Source organism: Corticium candelabrum, chromosome 2, assembly GCF_963422355.1.
Source record: "Corticium candelabrum chromosome 2, ooCorCand1.1, whole genome shotgun sequence".
NCBI classification, from domain to species: domain Eukaryota; kingdom Metazoa; phylum Porifera; class Homoscleromorpha; order Homosclerophorida; family Plakinidae; genus Corticium; species Corticium candelabrum.
This window is the reverse complement of record NC_085086.1, coordinates 4,380,634-4,395,140: the sequence shown is the minus strand read 5'-3', so window position 1 is coordinate 4,395,140 and position 14,507 is coordinate 4,380,634. Positions and strand designations below refer to the sequence as shown.

General features: G+C 44.4%; 1 protein-coding gene across 1 annotated transcript; it reads left to right on the top strand.

The window, feature by feature from the left end:
• The first annotated feature begins 11,939 nt into the window (after positions 1–11,939).
• Positions 11,940–13,708, top strand: LOC134198132 (uncharacterized protein K02A2.6-like). The gene has a single exon (XM_062667474.1). It carries the CDS (start codon positions 11,959–11,961, stop codon positions 13,441–13,443), a length of 1,485 nt encoding a protein of 494 aa, XP_062523458.1. The 5' UTR covers positions 11,940–11,958; the 3' UTR covers positions 13,444–13,708.
• The last annotated feature ends 799 nt before the right edge of the window (positions 13,709–14,507 follow it).

Sequence of the window (14,507 nt, the reverse complement as noted above, 5' to 3'; positions counted from 1 at the left end):
CAGCGAACACGTAATGAACCGTGTAAACTGATCTTCCAGTAGGTTGTTTGGTAGATTGCTCGCTTTGTGTTGTATTCCGTGACTTGAGAGATGTGTTTCGACGTTTACCCTGCATCTAGCTAGTTCGGAATGCGCCGTCGTTTCCAGTGTTGACTAGAATCCGTTGGTGAGATCACACGAGTTTGTTTAGACAGCTGTTTGCTACAGATCCGGATCTAGTTGACATAATGTCCTCACTGCCAACCAACAGTCAGCACAACACGCCTGCTTAGTAGTGGGTCCTCTTCACAGACGTGCAGGTAATGCCCTATGTCCAATGCAGAGCAACCTGAACAAGAACATTGGCAACTAATTAGCGCTCCCCCACGACTGTAGTCGCTGTTGACCACGAATCTAGGCTATATCCGTCATTGTTCCAGCAACTAGATAGCTGCATTGTCTTGCACGCAACTTGAGCTATTGGGGGTTTGCATCCCGTTCCCATGTTTGCTAGCTACATGCAATTCGACACTCGAAAATGAGACTATTACTAAACGCACTTTTGGTCCCAATGCAGCTTTTTATAGTAGGTATTGATTTAAATCGTACGACTGCGCATGTACGGCTTATTGAGTTACCGTGCGCTAACTTTCTTGTGACTACGCCTACTTAGCGGACGCTACAAGTACAATCTTACATATCTTAGGGCGGCATAACAGTGACAGACATGTCTGATTGCGGTTTTCTTTTTTGTTTGTTCGTGGGGGTAAGCAGGCGTTAGCACTTGAATGGCGGCCGGTTCAGCTCACTGAATATATTGCGTTGTCTCTGTTCTAGCTGCTAGCGGGAGTGTTTTTCAAAAACACGGACGCCCACAACGAAGACTGCCTCATAAATACACTCTTTCGAACGGTAAAAGCAAACACAAAATGTCGCACACTCGTAATCTAGAAGAGTGCATTTCGTTCAAGGTTTCTGAATTGCAAGTGACGGTGAAGGTACTACGCATGCCTAGATGTGTGCTTGCATGAGTGCATGTGCATGGATTGTCTATCTCTAGTATTGCAAGGTCATAAATATCGTTGTTTTTTCTGAAATGTCAAGTATTTCGACTGCCAACGCTACCGTTTGTTCGAAGAACTGAGACGTTTATGATATGCGTGCGAAAATCCGGATATCTGGAACACGTCAGCGTAGGCGGGGTACGCCGAAAGCTTGTGGACAAGGTGTATAGAGATAGAGGGTGCGTTTCTCTAATTATCTCCACAACCTAGTCCGGTTGTGTGTGTGAATGTCTACGGCGTTTCTTTATCTTCACTCACCCAAACTCCTGTACTCCAGCGAGGTGAACTAGAGTGCTCTCCCACGGAAGCTTGTGTGGGCAGCGTTTATATATCCAATGAGCAATTAGTAGTTAGCCTAGGGGGTGAGTTAGTCTTTCAATTGAAGGCTGTCTGTTGGCTACAGTAGCTACATAAAGAATTTTGCGTAAGTTTGACAGAAGTTCATCTGTAATGCACACCCAAAAAACCGCATGACCATAAGCTGTAAATTGAAGTGTTTAGCTTGTCTGTAGGAATTACTGAGGGAGAAGTCAGACTTTTAGCTTGCGGACATAGGCATGGCCAATTACACATGCATGCGGAAAGGAAGCGGAGGAGTAAGTAGCAGCAGATCCGTGTTGTCAAACAACAAAACAATGCCATTGCAGCCATAGCCATATATATATATATATATATATATATATATATATATATATATATATATATATATATATATATTGATCCATTTCGCACTACTAGGTTTGGCCTAGTTAAACGGTTTGTTTACGCACATAGTGCAATTACCTTGGCCCTGTCCACACTGTCAACAACTGGATCGAGATCTGACCGCAAACGTTGTGCCCACATCTAGAACCACTTTTGAGGCAAGCGCCATTGCATTGTGATCAATCCACATCAAGAGGTCAATTCGATTTTGACCTGAATTCTTAACACGTCACTAGCAGCTAATCTAATTACAAGTTCTTCAGCATATTGGTAAATTAATTATTGAATTAAATATATATATATAACTTTGTCGTGTATAAGCTACTGATAATTTTATGGCAGGAAATAAAGTTGGAAGTCATTGATTTGAAAAGTGAATTGAAGAATGAAAGAGAAGAAAGAATCAAGTTGGAGGTTTACAACTACGCACTTTAAGAAATATTGTAAGGCTAAATTGAAATTAACGTTCTAGACGGCAAACTTGGAATTGCAAGAAATCTCCGTTGACCTCCAAACAAACAATATGCTTCTTAACCAAAGCTCAATAGTTAGCTAATATTCATGTATGCATGCATGTACAAACATGGTGTCTGTTTGTTTGTCTATGAGAATATAGTATATGTCTGTCTGCCTGTCTGTCTGCCTTTGTTTGTCTGTCTGTCTTGTCTGTCTGTCTGTCTGTCATGTCTGTCTGTCAATACATATATTTCTTATACAAGACATTATTACAGTCCACGCTAAAAATCAGCAACTTCTAAGAGAACTAGGCCGTCTGTCTGTTTGTCTGTCTGTCTGTCTGTCTGTCTGTCTGTCTGTTTGTCTGTCTGTCTGTCTGTCTGTCTGTCTGTCTGTCTATCTATCTGTCTGTCTGTCTGTCTGTCTATCTATCTGTCTGTCTGTCTATCTGTGTGTCTGTCTGCATGTGTGGCTGTCTGTGTCCTGTGCGTGCCTTTGCGGTTGCGTGTGTGTGCATGTTTGAGGTTTTGTGTGCGTGTGAAACCGATTCACGACTACGACAGAATTTGCGACATGAACTAGAACTGCTAAGAGATCAACTACAGAAACAAATTGAACAATCCAATGACATGCAGGTCAGTTCAATCGTAGCATTATAGCGTCTAGTTCATTTCCTCGTCATTATTTTATGGATGTTTAGAATAATTCACTGGAATTGAAAGAGAAGGTGGAACAAGTTCAACTACATAATTCTGAACAAAATGACACTTTGAAAGTGAGTTGAACATGTTTGTATTATGTATCAGACACGCGGGTACGATATTTCGTTTCAGGATTCGACAGAAACAGTAACTCGTCGTAAACAATAATGAATTAATAATACTGAATATAATGATGTTTGTTATAGCTGTAAAATTCGAAGCTAAACATCGGCATTAATTATTATTTACTCAACAGATTCTTTCGCAACAAGTAGAAGACGTTAAACGTCAGCTACAAACACAAAATAGACATATCGTTTTCTTGCAGGTTTGTTCGTGCATGATTGCGTTTCTAATTAGCTTCGAATTTTGTCTCCCTCTCTCGTCCCTTCCCCTCTCCCTCTTTTCCTCTCTCCCATTCCCCTCTCTCCCCTTTTCCCCATTCCTCCCTCCCTGCTACCCATTCCTCCATTCCTGCTGCCCTTCCTTCCTGACTTCTCCCCTTTCTCTCTCTCTTCTTCCCTTTCTCCCCTTCCTCCATCCCTCCCTTTTTTCCTTTTTCCTTCCTCACTTCCTCCCTGTTCTTCCTTCCTCCCTCTCTGCTCTCCCTTCCTTCCTTCTCCCCTTTCCTTCCTTCCTTCTCTTCTTCTTTCCTCTCTCCCTTCTCACCTTCCTCCCTCCTCCCTCTCTCTTAATGTTATATTTATGCTTTTATAGAATGTTTCGCTAGAATTGCGAGCGACCGTTAAGAAACTCCAAGAAAGCAATTCTGTATGAAAACAGACTTTGGACGTGATATTGACGTTCAACTGCTTCACTTGTAATTGTATTCGTTCTGTATTTTAGAGTCTGACGGCAGCAGTTACTCGTCTTGGAGACGTTAAGAACGAAAAGTACGAAGTAAGTTCGCGGTGTTTCTCTGTTGCATGTTCCAATAGCACAAAAGGTAGAGTGTGGAACACTTTGATATTGATTACAAGGTACACGCTTATAAACAATATTTGTTGCAACATTGTGCATGTAATCAGGAATGATGACATATAACGAACAAGAAAACGAAATCGAGTACTGTAACACCAGCCACTGGTTGACTCTATTGCCATTGCCGGTACCTGGTAGTTCATCTTTGTTGCCTGTGCCAACCTGTAAGCAGATAGCTCTCGAGCAGAATTCATTTTTTCGCAATGGACAATATTGGATCAGACCGTCTTTTAACGATCCACCATTTCAAGTCATATTTTATTAGATGCAAGCTTGTTTCATTGATGTTAACTTTGTGTCTGCAACAGGTATTCTGTGATGCGAGTGAAGGTTGGACTTTGATAATGAAAATAGATGGAAATAAGCAAACGTTTGACTATAACAACGACTTGTGGTCTAACAAGAATACATTCCAATCAAATAACTTGGATTTGGATGACAAAGAAACGAAATTAGCTTCGTATTGGACACTACCATCTACTGAACTTCGTCTAGGAATGAAAGTAGGTGGAACAATCAGGTGGATCACCTTCAGGTACAGCGCATCATCTCTCTACAGTCTTATTGCTGATGGACAGTACAGAAACACGAGTATTGGTGAGAGTAAGTGGAGAAGTTTACTGCCAACGTCGTCCCTGCAAGAAAATTGCAATGGGGTAAGCATTTTTTCAGGAATGCAACCATGCGTTTGTGCTTCACATTTTGTAAACTCATCACTAGCATTCATGCATGTCTTCTTGCTCGGATATCGTTCAAGCGCTTGCGCGTCAGATAGTACTGTACTGATGCAGAACAATTGCAAATGAATATGGAAGCACTTAGTACCAGTGCTAAACCTTTTCGGTGTAGGTCTCGCCAGCCACGCCCTTTTCGCGAGATGCAGGCGTGTCAACAAATGTCCAGCCTTGCGTACGTATACTTACTGGTCAGCCGCTTCATCCAACAAACAGATGCGCTGTCGTAGACGATGCACGTTCCCCTTCGCAAATTCCCGTGGAGCGCCAAATTTCTGTTGAAGACGACACTATTGATTGTATAGCTGCAACAACACCGCTCAGCCACGCACACCGAAAATTCAAGCTGTCAGACTGCAGAACCACTATCTATGCAGAGACACCGGAACAAGCCAAATGTTACAAGTCACTCAGGTAGCCTCGACGCTAGGCCATCTTCGCCTCACTTGGTGGAGTAACGCGCGCGATCGTACGTAGGGTTCACTTTTAGACGCCTTGTTGTTGGTGGAAAAACATGCACGTGCAAATGTAGATTAGGCCTTTTTTCTAAGTGCTAAACCCTTATCTAGAGCAAAGGACTAAACACCATGCATATGCATATACGCATGTACAGGATGGACAACCAGATCGATTGGTGTCCTTCCCGGTGGCCGCTGCCCTGTGCTTCGCTTTGCGCTGGTGTTTATCGGTAGATCGTGACGTCACACAAAAGTTTCTTCCCTGTGCGCTCGCAAACCGCTGCGCTTCTGCGATCCTCCTTTGGCAAACAGTCTTTTCTTGCTGTGGAATAGCAACTGCTGCTGTTCTCGGTGCTGTGTGCCCTGTAGCTGTGCGGTGGCCTTCTCTGTAGTTCGTGATGTCTTTTAATTAATTAATTGATTGCCGATCGAACCCGCCTCCACTCGCTCGCAAATTTCTCTAGAACGGCGCAGCGGTCTCCACTAAATTTAAAAAGCCTATTCCTGACGTCGGACGGTACGCACAGACAGTGTCGTTTATTATCGACGACGTCGATAAATAAGAGCAACATATTCTATATACGGGGTTACAAATTATCCAGGAGTTTGTTTTGTCTCCTTATAGTGCAGTATGCGCGTTTCCGCTTCAGAGCAACATACGGGGAACGGCTGAGATACGCATACGCGTTACTGACGTTCGTGATGTCATCATCGACGTGTCGCACGCAGCCTTTACTCACTTTTGAATTGGACCTGAAGCAGCTAGTCTGAAGCAGTTAGACCAACGATAAATTAATGAATTAACTAACAACTAATCTAACTAATCTGCCCGTACGAAGAATGGGTCAGTGATCTAGTCTACAATATTTCGCACTCGCTTTTGTTTGTAGGAAGGTTTCAACGCACGAGCTGACGTTGGCGTAGCAATTGTTCGTCTGGGACTTATTACTAACGAACAGAACGACTGCAACTCTCCAGACTCTTATCTTGGTTTTGGATCACTCTATGTAAACAATAGAGCTGGAAACTACGCGCCGTGCTGCTCTCCAGACAACGGTGAGGTAAACATCATAGCAATTGGCTACATCATGGCACGTTGAGATCAATACGCTATAGATCGGTCAAACAGTTTGCGGGTGTATAATGGCAGTTTCCACTATGTAGCAAGCGCTCTTGACAATAGCGTACACGTTTCATGTATTTATTCAGTACGGTTAGTATAGCTGACAAATTTGCACACTGTAAATAACCATTTAAGTGCTGCTCATCCCGTCCTAACTGATGCAATCAGGTAGTCCAGCTATGTATTGCGTATGCAACCTCTAGAAACTGCTAACAATCATTATTTGAAAGTAGACAATTCTCTCAGTGCTGTTTGGCTGTTTGGTTCTATTAGATATTGTTTAGACCTTACGCAATCGTACTGAAACTAATTTTCGTATTTATTGAAATAGAATTAACAAACATGCACTAGTTTGTGTGACGTCATCAGTGAGAGTTTACAGTAGCAACCTGATTATTGGCGAAAACCAACTTGTCCGGTAAGGTGTTGTGACTCCCTTGATGCTCAGTCCTAGTACACTGAGTCAGCCAAGTAGTGAACAAGCGTACAGTTGTCCAAGGACTTATTTTTCTGCGCAATCGTCATATACCTTTTTCTCTTTTAAGTAGATTGAGTGCTCATTGGTTTCCATGACGAAAGATGTCACACGAGAAGCACGAGAAAGACACATGCATTCCAGCGGAGAGAAATTTGCCCGGATAATGGAGTTTGCGTTGTATACCATACCTAGATTTGATTGAGGGGGACACTTTTGCCTATAAGAGGGAGCGATCTGCACAACAAGGGTAGATGTAGTAATTAATCACGTTTAAGCATGCTACACAGCAAGAAACAGAAACCCAATAGTCTTAGTGCAGTAATATTGTATGCCATGTCAGCTATCAATTTCTTCGTCTGTCATCCTTTATCTAAATATCAACAGTAACTTGGCTGTAAAAGTTGAGGGGGACGTTCCCCCCCGGTGCTCCCGGTTCATACACCTATGTGCCGGTACTATGACGTTTAGAGAATTGGGTGTGCTATGGACTATGCATATGCATGCAATGTTGCGCGCGACCAACATGTTATCCAAAATCTTCAAGAGAGCAATATGTTCTAGCTATAGAGGACTGATGAACGATCGAAGTCGTCTTGCAAGAAAGATTCGTAGGGAACGCTGACTCTCAGAATTGCAAGACTACACATTGGCTTGCATTTTTCTGGATCCGGTCACTACTAGTAGTAATACGATCGATTGAAGAACATGCATCGAGTGAGGTAGCCTCGAATTTCCAGACCAGAGAGCGCGCGACTCTAGTCTGGACCAAGTCCATACTAAAATGATTTCGGAAGTATTTATCAACAGCGATGCTAAATGGTAGCCTAACAGCGTAGAATCGTTTTACCTAGATCAACATATCATTTGTAAATGCCATGAAATCTCATGAACAAAGAAGAGACGTCTGCAGTGTTTGCGGCGATATCTTGGTAGACGGCATGAAACGACGACTTTTTGATTCTTTGGCAGATCGCTAGCTAGTCTAACCGCTCGACTGGCGAGACTACCGCTCGACCAGTTGTCAAAGGTGATGGTCTAGCGACGCTGCTGTGCATGTCCTGTCACCGCAAGCTTGAAAATATCAAACAACTGAAGCTGAAACTAAAACTAAAATGTGTGCGTGCATCAGAGTCTTCATCACTGCTCTGGCGTGCACTTAGCCGCCCACGCAGGTTTCACACGAGCGCAATCAGCACTAGTGAACTTAGCATAACCAATTACTGCTAAACCAATCAGAATTTACAACCGACATTCCGGTTATGAGGAGCTGATTGGCTTAGAAGGCTATTTCCGAAATCATTTTAGTACCGACTTGGTCCAGACTCGCGTTTCGCGCACGCTGGTCTGGAAGTTCGAGGCTACGAGTGAGGTAGCCTCGTACCCAGGCCCTCTTGCGCGCCCGGAGAAGAGGGCCTGGTACACGTTGTATTCGCATGCGCGCATAAATTAGAAGAATATCGTGGTAATGAATGCACGCATGCGGAATCGACGTTGTTTAGAATCTCGAGCCGATAATGTCGCGCGCAATCGACAGCTTCTGTGTGAGTAGTGATGAAGCCCTAAATCTAGACCCAGAACTAAACTATTGACCTTGTTTATTATGGCAGTTGTTTGGAGTGTCGCGTTTGTCTTTCCGCCATGTCTACTCGTACTGCAGTCTGTCAGGTTGTCTACAGTGTTTGCGTACCGGAAAGGACTGCAGAAGAAGTTTCAGCTTATTTTGGGGATTTCTATCTCTATGACAGACGCTCTTCCACAACAGATCTGCCAGCGCTGTGACACGACAATGACGCGTACGCGTACGACCTATCCACAATCTTCTTCACCACATTTCCCTAACTTACAGTCAACCATAAACGGTCTATGTTGATAGCACAGCGATTTACCGTATCCTGTAGGAAGCCAGACGAATTGGAACACGTCGCGATCGTTTCCGTTGTAGGTGTGCTTTACGACAACACGCTGCTGCTCCTTCAGCTCTACATTATACAGCCTAATTAAGCTTGCCTAGAGCGTAGTGCAAAGCCATATCAAAACCAGAAGCTCTGCCTTCATCCACCATTTGCCAAATTAGGTCTCATTGCGCGCGACATTATCGGCTTGAGATTCTAAACAACGTCGATTCCGCATGCGTGCAGGCATTACCACGATTTCCTTCTAATTTATGCGCGCATGCGAATACAACGTGTACCAGGCCCTCTTCTCCGGGCGCGCAAGAGGGCCTGGGTACGAGGCTACGAGTGAGGCTTCTATTCGTAGAGGATTAATACCGAATTAATTAATCGTTGATTTCCTATGCAGCTATAGGAGACGTACAAGACGATCCATCTCTAGCATTATGTTCTGGAAACTTCCGGAACATTGACACGTAGTAGCTATAACCAGTTAGTTCCGGTACTAGGTAGTTATCTTAGCTCTCTAGATGTTTCTAGAACGTCTAACTAACAGGTATATAAACGGTGCTACATAGAGTAAGAGACAGAGTGCGAGTTGAGTTGATACGACGTTTGTAGTTCTTAGTGTGCTTTGTATTAGAGTATACATATTTCGAAATTCCTATTGTCTCAAGAACACAACAGGATTTTGCTGGCGACGAGGAAAACAATGTCTGCAGAGATACAGCAACTCGTTTCAGTTCTTCAGGAACAAATCCGCTTGACGCAACAGCAGCACAAGGAGGAAATGGAACAACAACGAGAGATACACATGCGGCAGATTGACATTCTGGAACGTCAACTCAAAAAAAGCCACTCCACTGTACATCGTCCTGATCAGAAGTTTCAACCGTTTGACTCAACGTCCGAACTATGGAGAGACTATTGGTCAAGGTTTCAGACTTTCACTGAGGCAAACTCTTTACCAGAGGAAAAGCTAGCATTGGTCTTTCTAACCAATCAATCCAGTGACGTCTTCAAACTAATTGACAATTATACATCACAACTGACTCCACCTACGTCAGCCAATAAACTGTCTATGAACCAAATACAGGAGTTCATGTCCCAACATTTTGATCCCAAACGATTTGTGGTGAGAGAACGTTTTCGCTTCTGGAGCGAGATCAAACGAAAACCAGGAGAAACCCCTCACGAACTCGCTGCCAGAGTACGTCAGATGGCTACAACTTGCGATTTCCCATCAATAAAAGACCCCCTAGATGAAGCTATGCGCAGTTGTTTCTTGTGTGCAATTAACAATGAAGCTGTGCTAAAAGCTGCCTTCAAAACTAAGGAGGAGGATCTCACGTTTCAGAATGTGGTTCAGATCGCAACGGAAGTAGAGGAAGCAGCCAAGACCGCGAAAGCTCAAGTGTATGCCAAACCGGATAACGTTCCTGTTCACAAAATCACCAGCAAATCTCGACTATCGACGCCTAAGCCACACTCAAAACAGGCGCTTTCCACTTCAACAGACCACAAGCCATGTGCTAGTTGTGGAAAGAAGGATCACCCTAGAGACAAGTGTCGTCACAGGGATGCAGAGTGCCATTTCTGCAAAAAGAAGGGACACATCGAAGCTGCCTGTCGAAGCAAACAGACCAAGAAAGTAAGATGCATCACTTCAGCCAATACGGTACGCAGCCAGGATATTCCTCAGTTGCAAATACAAATCTCTCAGAACGGGAAGCAACACTCATACCTGGTAGACACCGGTGCCAGAATGAACTTTATATCTTTGGCACGATGGAAAGCGATTGGTAAGCCACCAATCCAACCGACTACAGAAGAATATCGTTCAGCATCAGGACACAACATACCAATTCTGGGTACTACATGCGTAGAATCTTCTCTACTGACAGGGGAAGACAAGGAGGTTCTCAAAAAACAACTGGAATTTACAGTTACGAAATTGAACCTCAATCTCATTGGACTGCAAACATTATTGGATTGCGATATCAGCATACTAGACAGCCTCATTCGCGAGACCGCACAGAACACATCTGTGTGTACAGTCTCAGATCACACATCTCTCCAAAAAGCATGTCAGCAACTCACACAAGAGTTTCCTGATCTTTGGAAAAACGAGCTTGGATGCCTCAAAGACTTTCAGTTGGAGGTGAAATTCAAGTCAGACGCCAAACCAGTTTTCTGCAAACCGCGCACAGTGCCATTTGCACTACTGGACGACCTGTCTCTAGCCTACAACAAGGGTATTGACAGGGGCTTATGGAAACGTGTGCAGTTTAATGATTACGGAACACCAGTCGTTCCAGTAAGGAAGTCACCATCAGCTAGTCACCCGCAAGGAAGCATCAGAGTGTGTGGAGATTACTCTGTAACAGTAAATCCGCAGCTGGAGACACATCGGCACCCGCTGCCGCTTCCTGAAGATCTCATGCACAGATTGGGCGGTGGTTACTATTTCTCAAAGATTGACTTAGCCGATGCCTACAACCAAATTCCACTTGGTCCAGAAAGTCAAAAACGACTTGCTCTCAGCACGCACAAAGGAGTGCTCTTGCAAAAACGCCTACCCTACGGTATCAGTTCTGCACCAGGATATTTTCAGGAGATCATGGAACAGCTCACCAGTGATCTCTCAGGAGTAGCAGTATATCTGGACGACATACTCGTCAGCGGGAGAAATGCAGAAGATCACTTGCACAATCTCCGAGGGCTACTCAAAAGACTCAATGACAAGGGACTCAGATGCAGACTTGAAAAATGTGCTTTTGCTCAGTCGCGAATCACATACTTAGGCCATACGCTTTCGCTACAAGGCCTTGCCAAGGGACCAAAGGTGGACGCGGTAATGCAGATGCCGCCACCAAAAGACGTTGCCACACTAAAGTCATTTCTCGGATCGATTCAATTCTACCGCAAGTTTCTGCCTAATCTAGCGACGGCAGCAGAACCTTTGACACGACTCACTAGGAAGGACGTTCGATGGAAATGGACTACTACAGAACAAACAGCATTCAATGACCTGAAGGCAATGCTGAACACGGACACGGTTCTGGCTCATTTCAACCCATCCTGTCCTATCGGTATTTCTTGTGACGCGTCAGATGTTGGAATTGGTGCTGTGTTGTTTCATCGATATCCAGATGGGAGCGAGCGACCAATCGCCAACGCGTCCAAAACTCTTTCCTCAGCACAGAAGAAGTACTCACAAATTCAGAAAGAAGCTTTGTCCATCATTTTCGCTCTACACAAGTTTCATCAATTTCTTTATGGAAGACACTTCATTCTCGTGACAGACCACAGACCTCTTCTTGCTATGTTTGGTCCTCACAAGCAACACCAGTCATTGCTGCCAATCGATTAGCAAGATGGGCTCTTATGCTCAGTCAATACGACTACACAATCGAGTATCGTGAAACGTCAAAGCATGGCAATGCGGATGCCCTGAGTCGCCTACCGGCAGAATCCGACCCCAACTTTGACAGAAAGGAAAGCGATAGTGACATCAACACGGTATGTCTCATCAACACTATCAGCACTCAGATCAATTCCGGCGACCAGAACAAACTTCGAAAGGAGACCGCCAAGGATCCAGTCATAACCGAAGTTTTGAGATACGTTAGAGAAGGGTGGCCAAAACAAGTTTCAGACTTACTCAAGGATTTCAAGACAAAGGAAAACTCACTGACCACTATCAACGGATGCCTAATGTATGGAAATCGCGTAGTGATACCGCGAAGTCTACAACCGGAAGTGCTAAAAATCCTACACGAAGGACATTTTGGTATGCAACGAATGAAGCAACTTGCTCGGACAGCAGTCTATTGGCCAAGAATCGATGCCGATATTCAAGACACTTGCCATCGGTGCACAGCTTGTGCCGAACACCAGAACAAGCCTGCAAAAGCAGCAAATCACCCGTGGATGTTACCGGAAAAGCCGTGGAGTAGAGTACACGTTGATCATGCCATTGATTTTATGGGACACAATTGGCTTGTCGTTGTGGATTCATATTCCAAGTACCCGTGTATTCACCCCACCAGCTCAACTTCTACCAAGTCAACAACACGATTACTTGAGGAAGATTTCGCACATTTTGGATATCCTCATGCTCTTGTGTCTGACAATGCTACTAGCTTCACGTCACAAGAATTCAAGACTTGGTGCCAAGAGAGAGGAATTGTTCATTTGACTGGCGCACCATATCACCCAGCCACCAACGGTGCCGCTGAGAGGCTAGTACAAACGTTCAAAAATTCCCTCAAGAAGTCCAGTAAACCACCCAGGGAAGCTCTCCAGGAGTTCCTTATGCAATACCGGCGATCACCATTACCAAGTGGCTACTCTCCCAGTGAGCTGCTCAACAACAGGTTGATCAGAGCCAAAATCGACACATTGGTGCCATCACCTGCTCATGAGGCACAAGGTCGTCAGGCTAGGGAAGCCACGAAGTCACAGGCGAAGGAGTTCCAGAACGCTGTTCACAAGGTTAACAATAATTACTATCAAGTGGGTAGACCGTGCTACGCTCTCTACTGTGGACCACGTCGCACCAGCGATCCAAGATGGGTTCCAGCTACAGTAATTCGAGTGCACGGCTCACGAAGCGTGAACGTGAAAGTACACCCACGAGGGCCAATCTGGCGGCGGCACATCGAACAGCTGAGACCACGCTATGGTGTAGAAGAAGACACAGATCCAGGTACAGACCCAGGGGATCTTATACACGTGCCTTCACCAACCCTTCAACCAGATGTTGAAACCAACAGCCAGGAATGTCAACCAAGCGCACCTCAATATGGACCGGGCAACCCTCGACGATCTACAAGGATTCGTAAACCAAAGAAGGTTTGGAATTGCTGACGTCTTGTCCACCTTCATAAGATCGAGTTCAAGACTAAAGGGGGAGGTGTTCTGGAAACTTCCGGAACATTGACACGTAGTAGCTATAACCAGTTAGTTCCGGTACTAGGTAGTTATCTTAGCTCTCTAGATGTTTCTAGAACGTCTAACTAACAGGTATATAAACGGTGCTACATAGAGTAAGAGACAGAGTGCGAGTTGAGTTGATACGACGTTTGTAGTTCTTAGTGTGCTTTGTATTAGAGTATACATATTTCGAAATTCCTATTGTCTCAAGAACACAACACATTACGACTAGCGGAACGAAAGATGATAGCAACGGTACCCCCGGTTCAACAAAGCATGTTAATTAAAATACTTAATCGCCACTGCTTATAGGCGTATAAAGCAGGGGGGAAGGGCACGTGCCCCTCTGGCTAGGTTTGATTTTGGCCAAGATGTGTTCTCAACTGTACAACCGTGTACCTACCTATCCAGTGACCTGCTAATTTAGGGATGACAGACGTAGAAACTACTAACATTGACATGACATCTGACTATAGTGTTAGTGTTGGTTTACTTTTTTGCTTTTAGCTGTGTAGCATGCATATATTCAAATAATTAATTAATTATGAATAGAGAAGCACTATACAGTGCTAAACCCTCGGCTGGTGTATATGCACACCACATGGCGCTAAGACAATGACATGTACAGTGTATGCAAGGCAGCCTGAGCTCATGAATTGACACCATTGAAAATCTCCTCACGTGTTAGTTACGCCTACCGTATTTACACAGCTATCCGTCTAACCGCAATCATCTAAGTTGTCGTAATGAGGTTACCCCACAGCCGTCAAAGCCAAAAAACATTAATGTGGGAAAACATGCACGTACAAATGTAGATTAGACGTCTCTGTTCGCTCTGACTTCGAATACCGTAACAAAAAATGAATAGAAACGCACTAGCGTACTTACAGGTCGGTCACTTCGTCCGACAAACAGACGCTGTCATGGACAAATGCACGTTCCCCTTCGCAAATTCCCGTCGAGCGCCCAATTTCTGTTTAAGACGACAGTAGTGATTT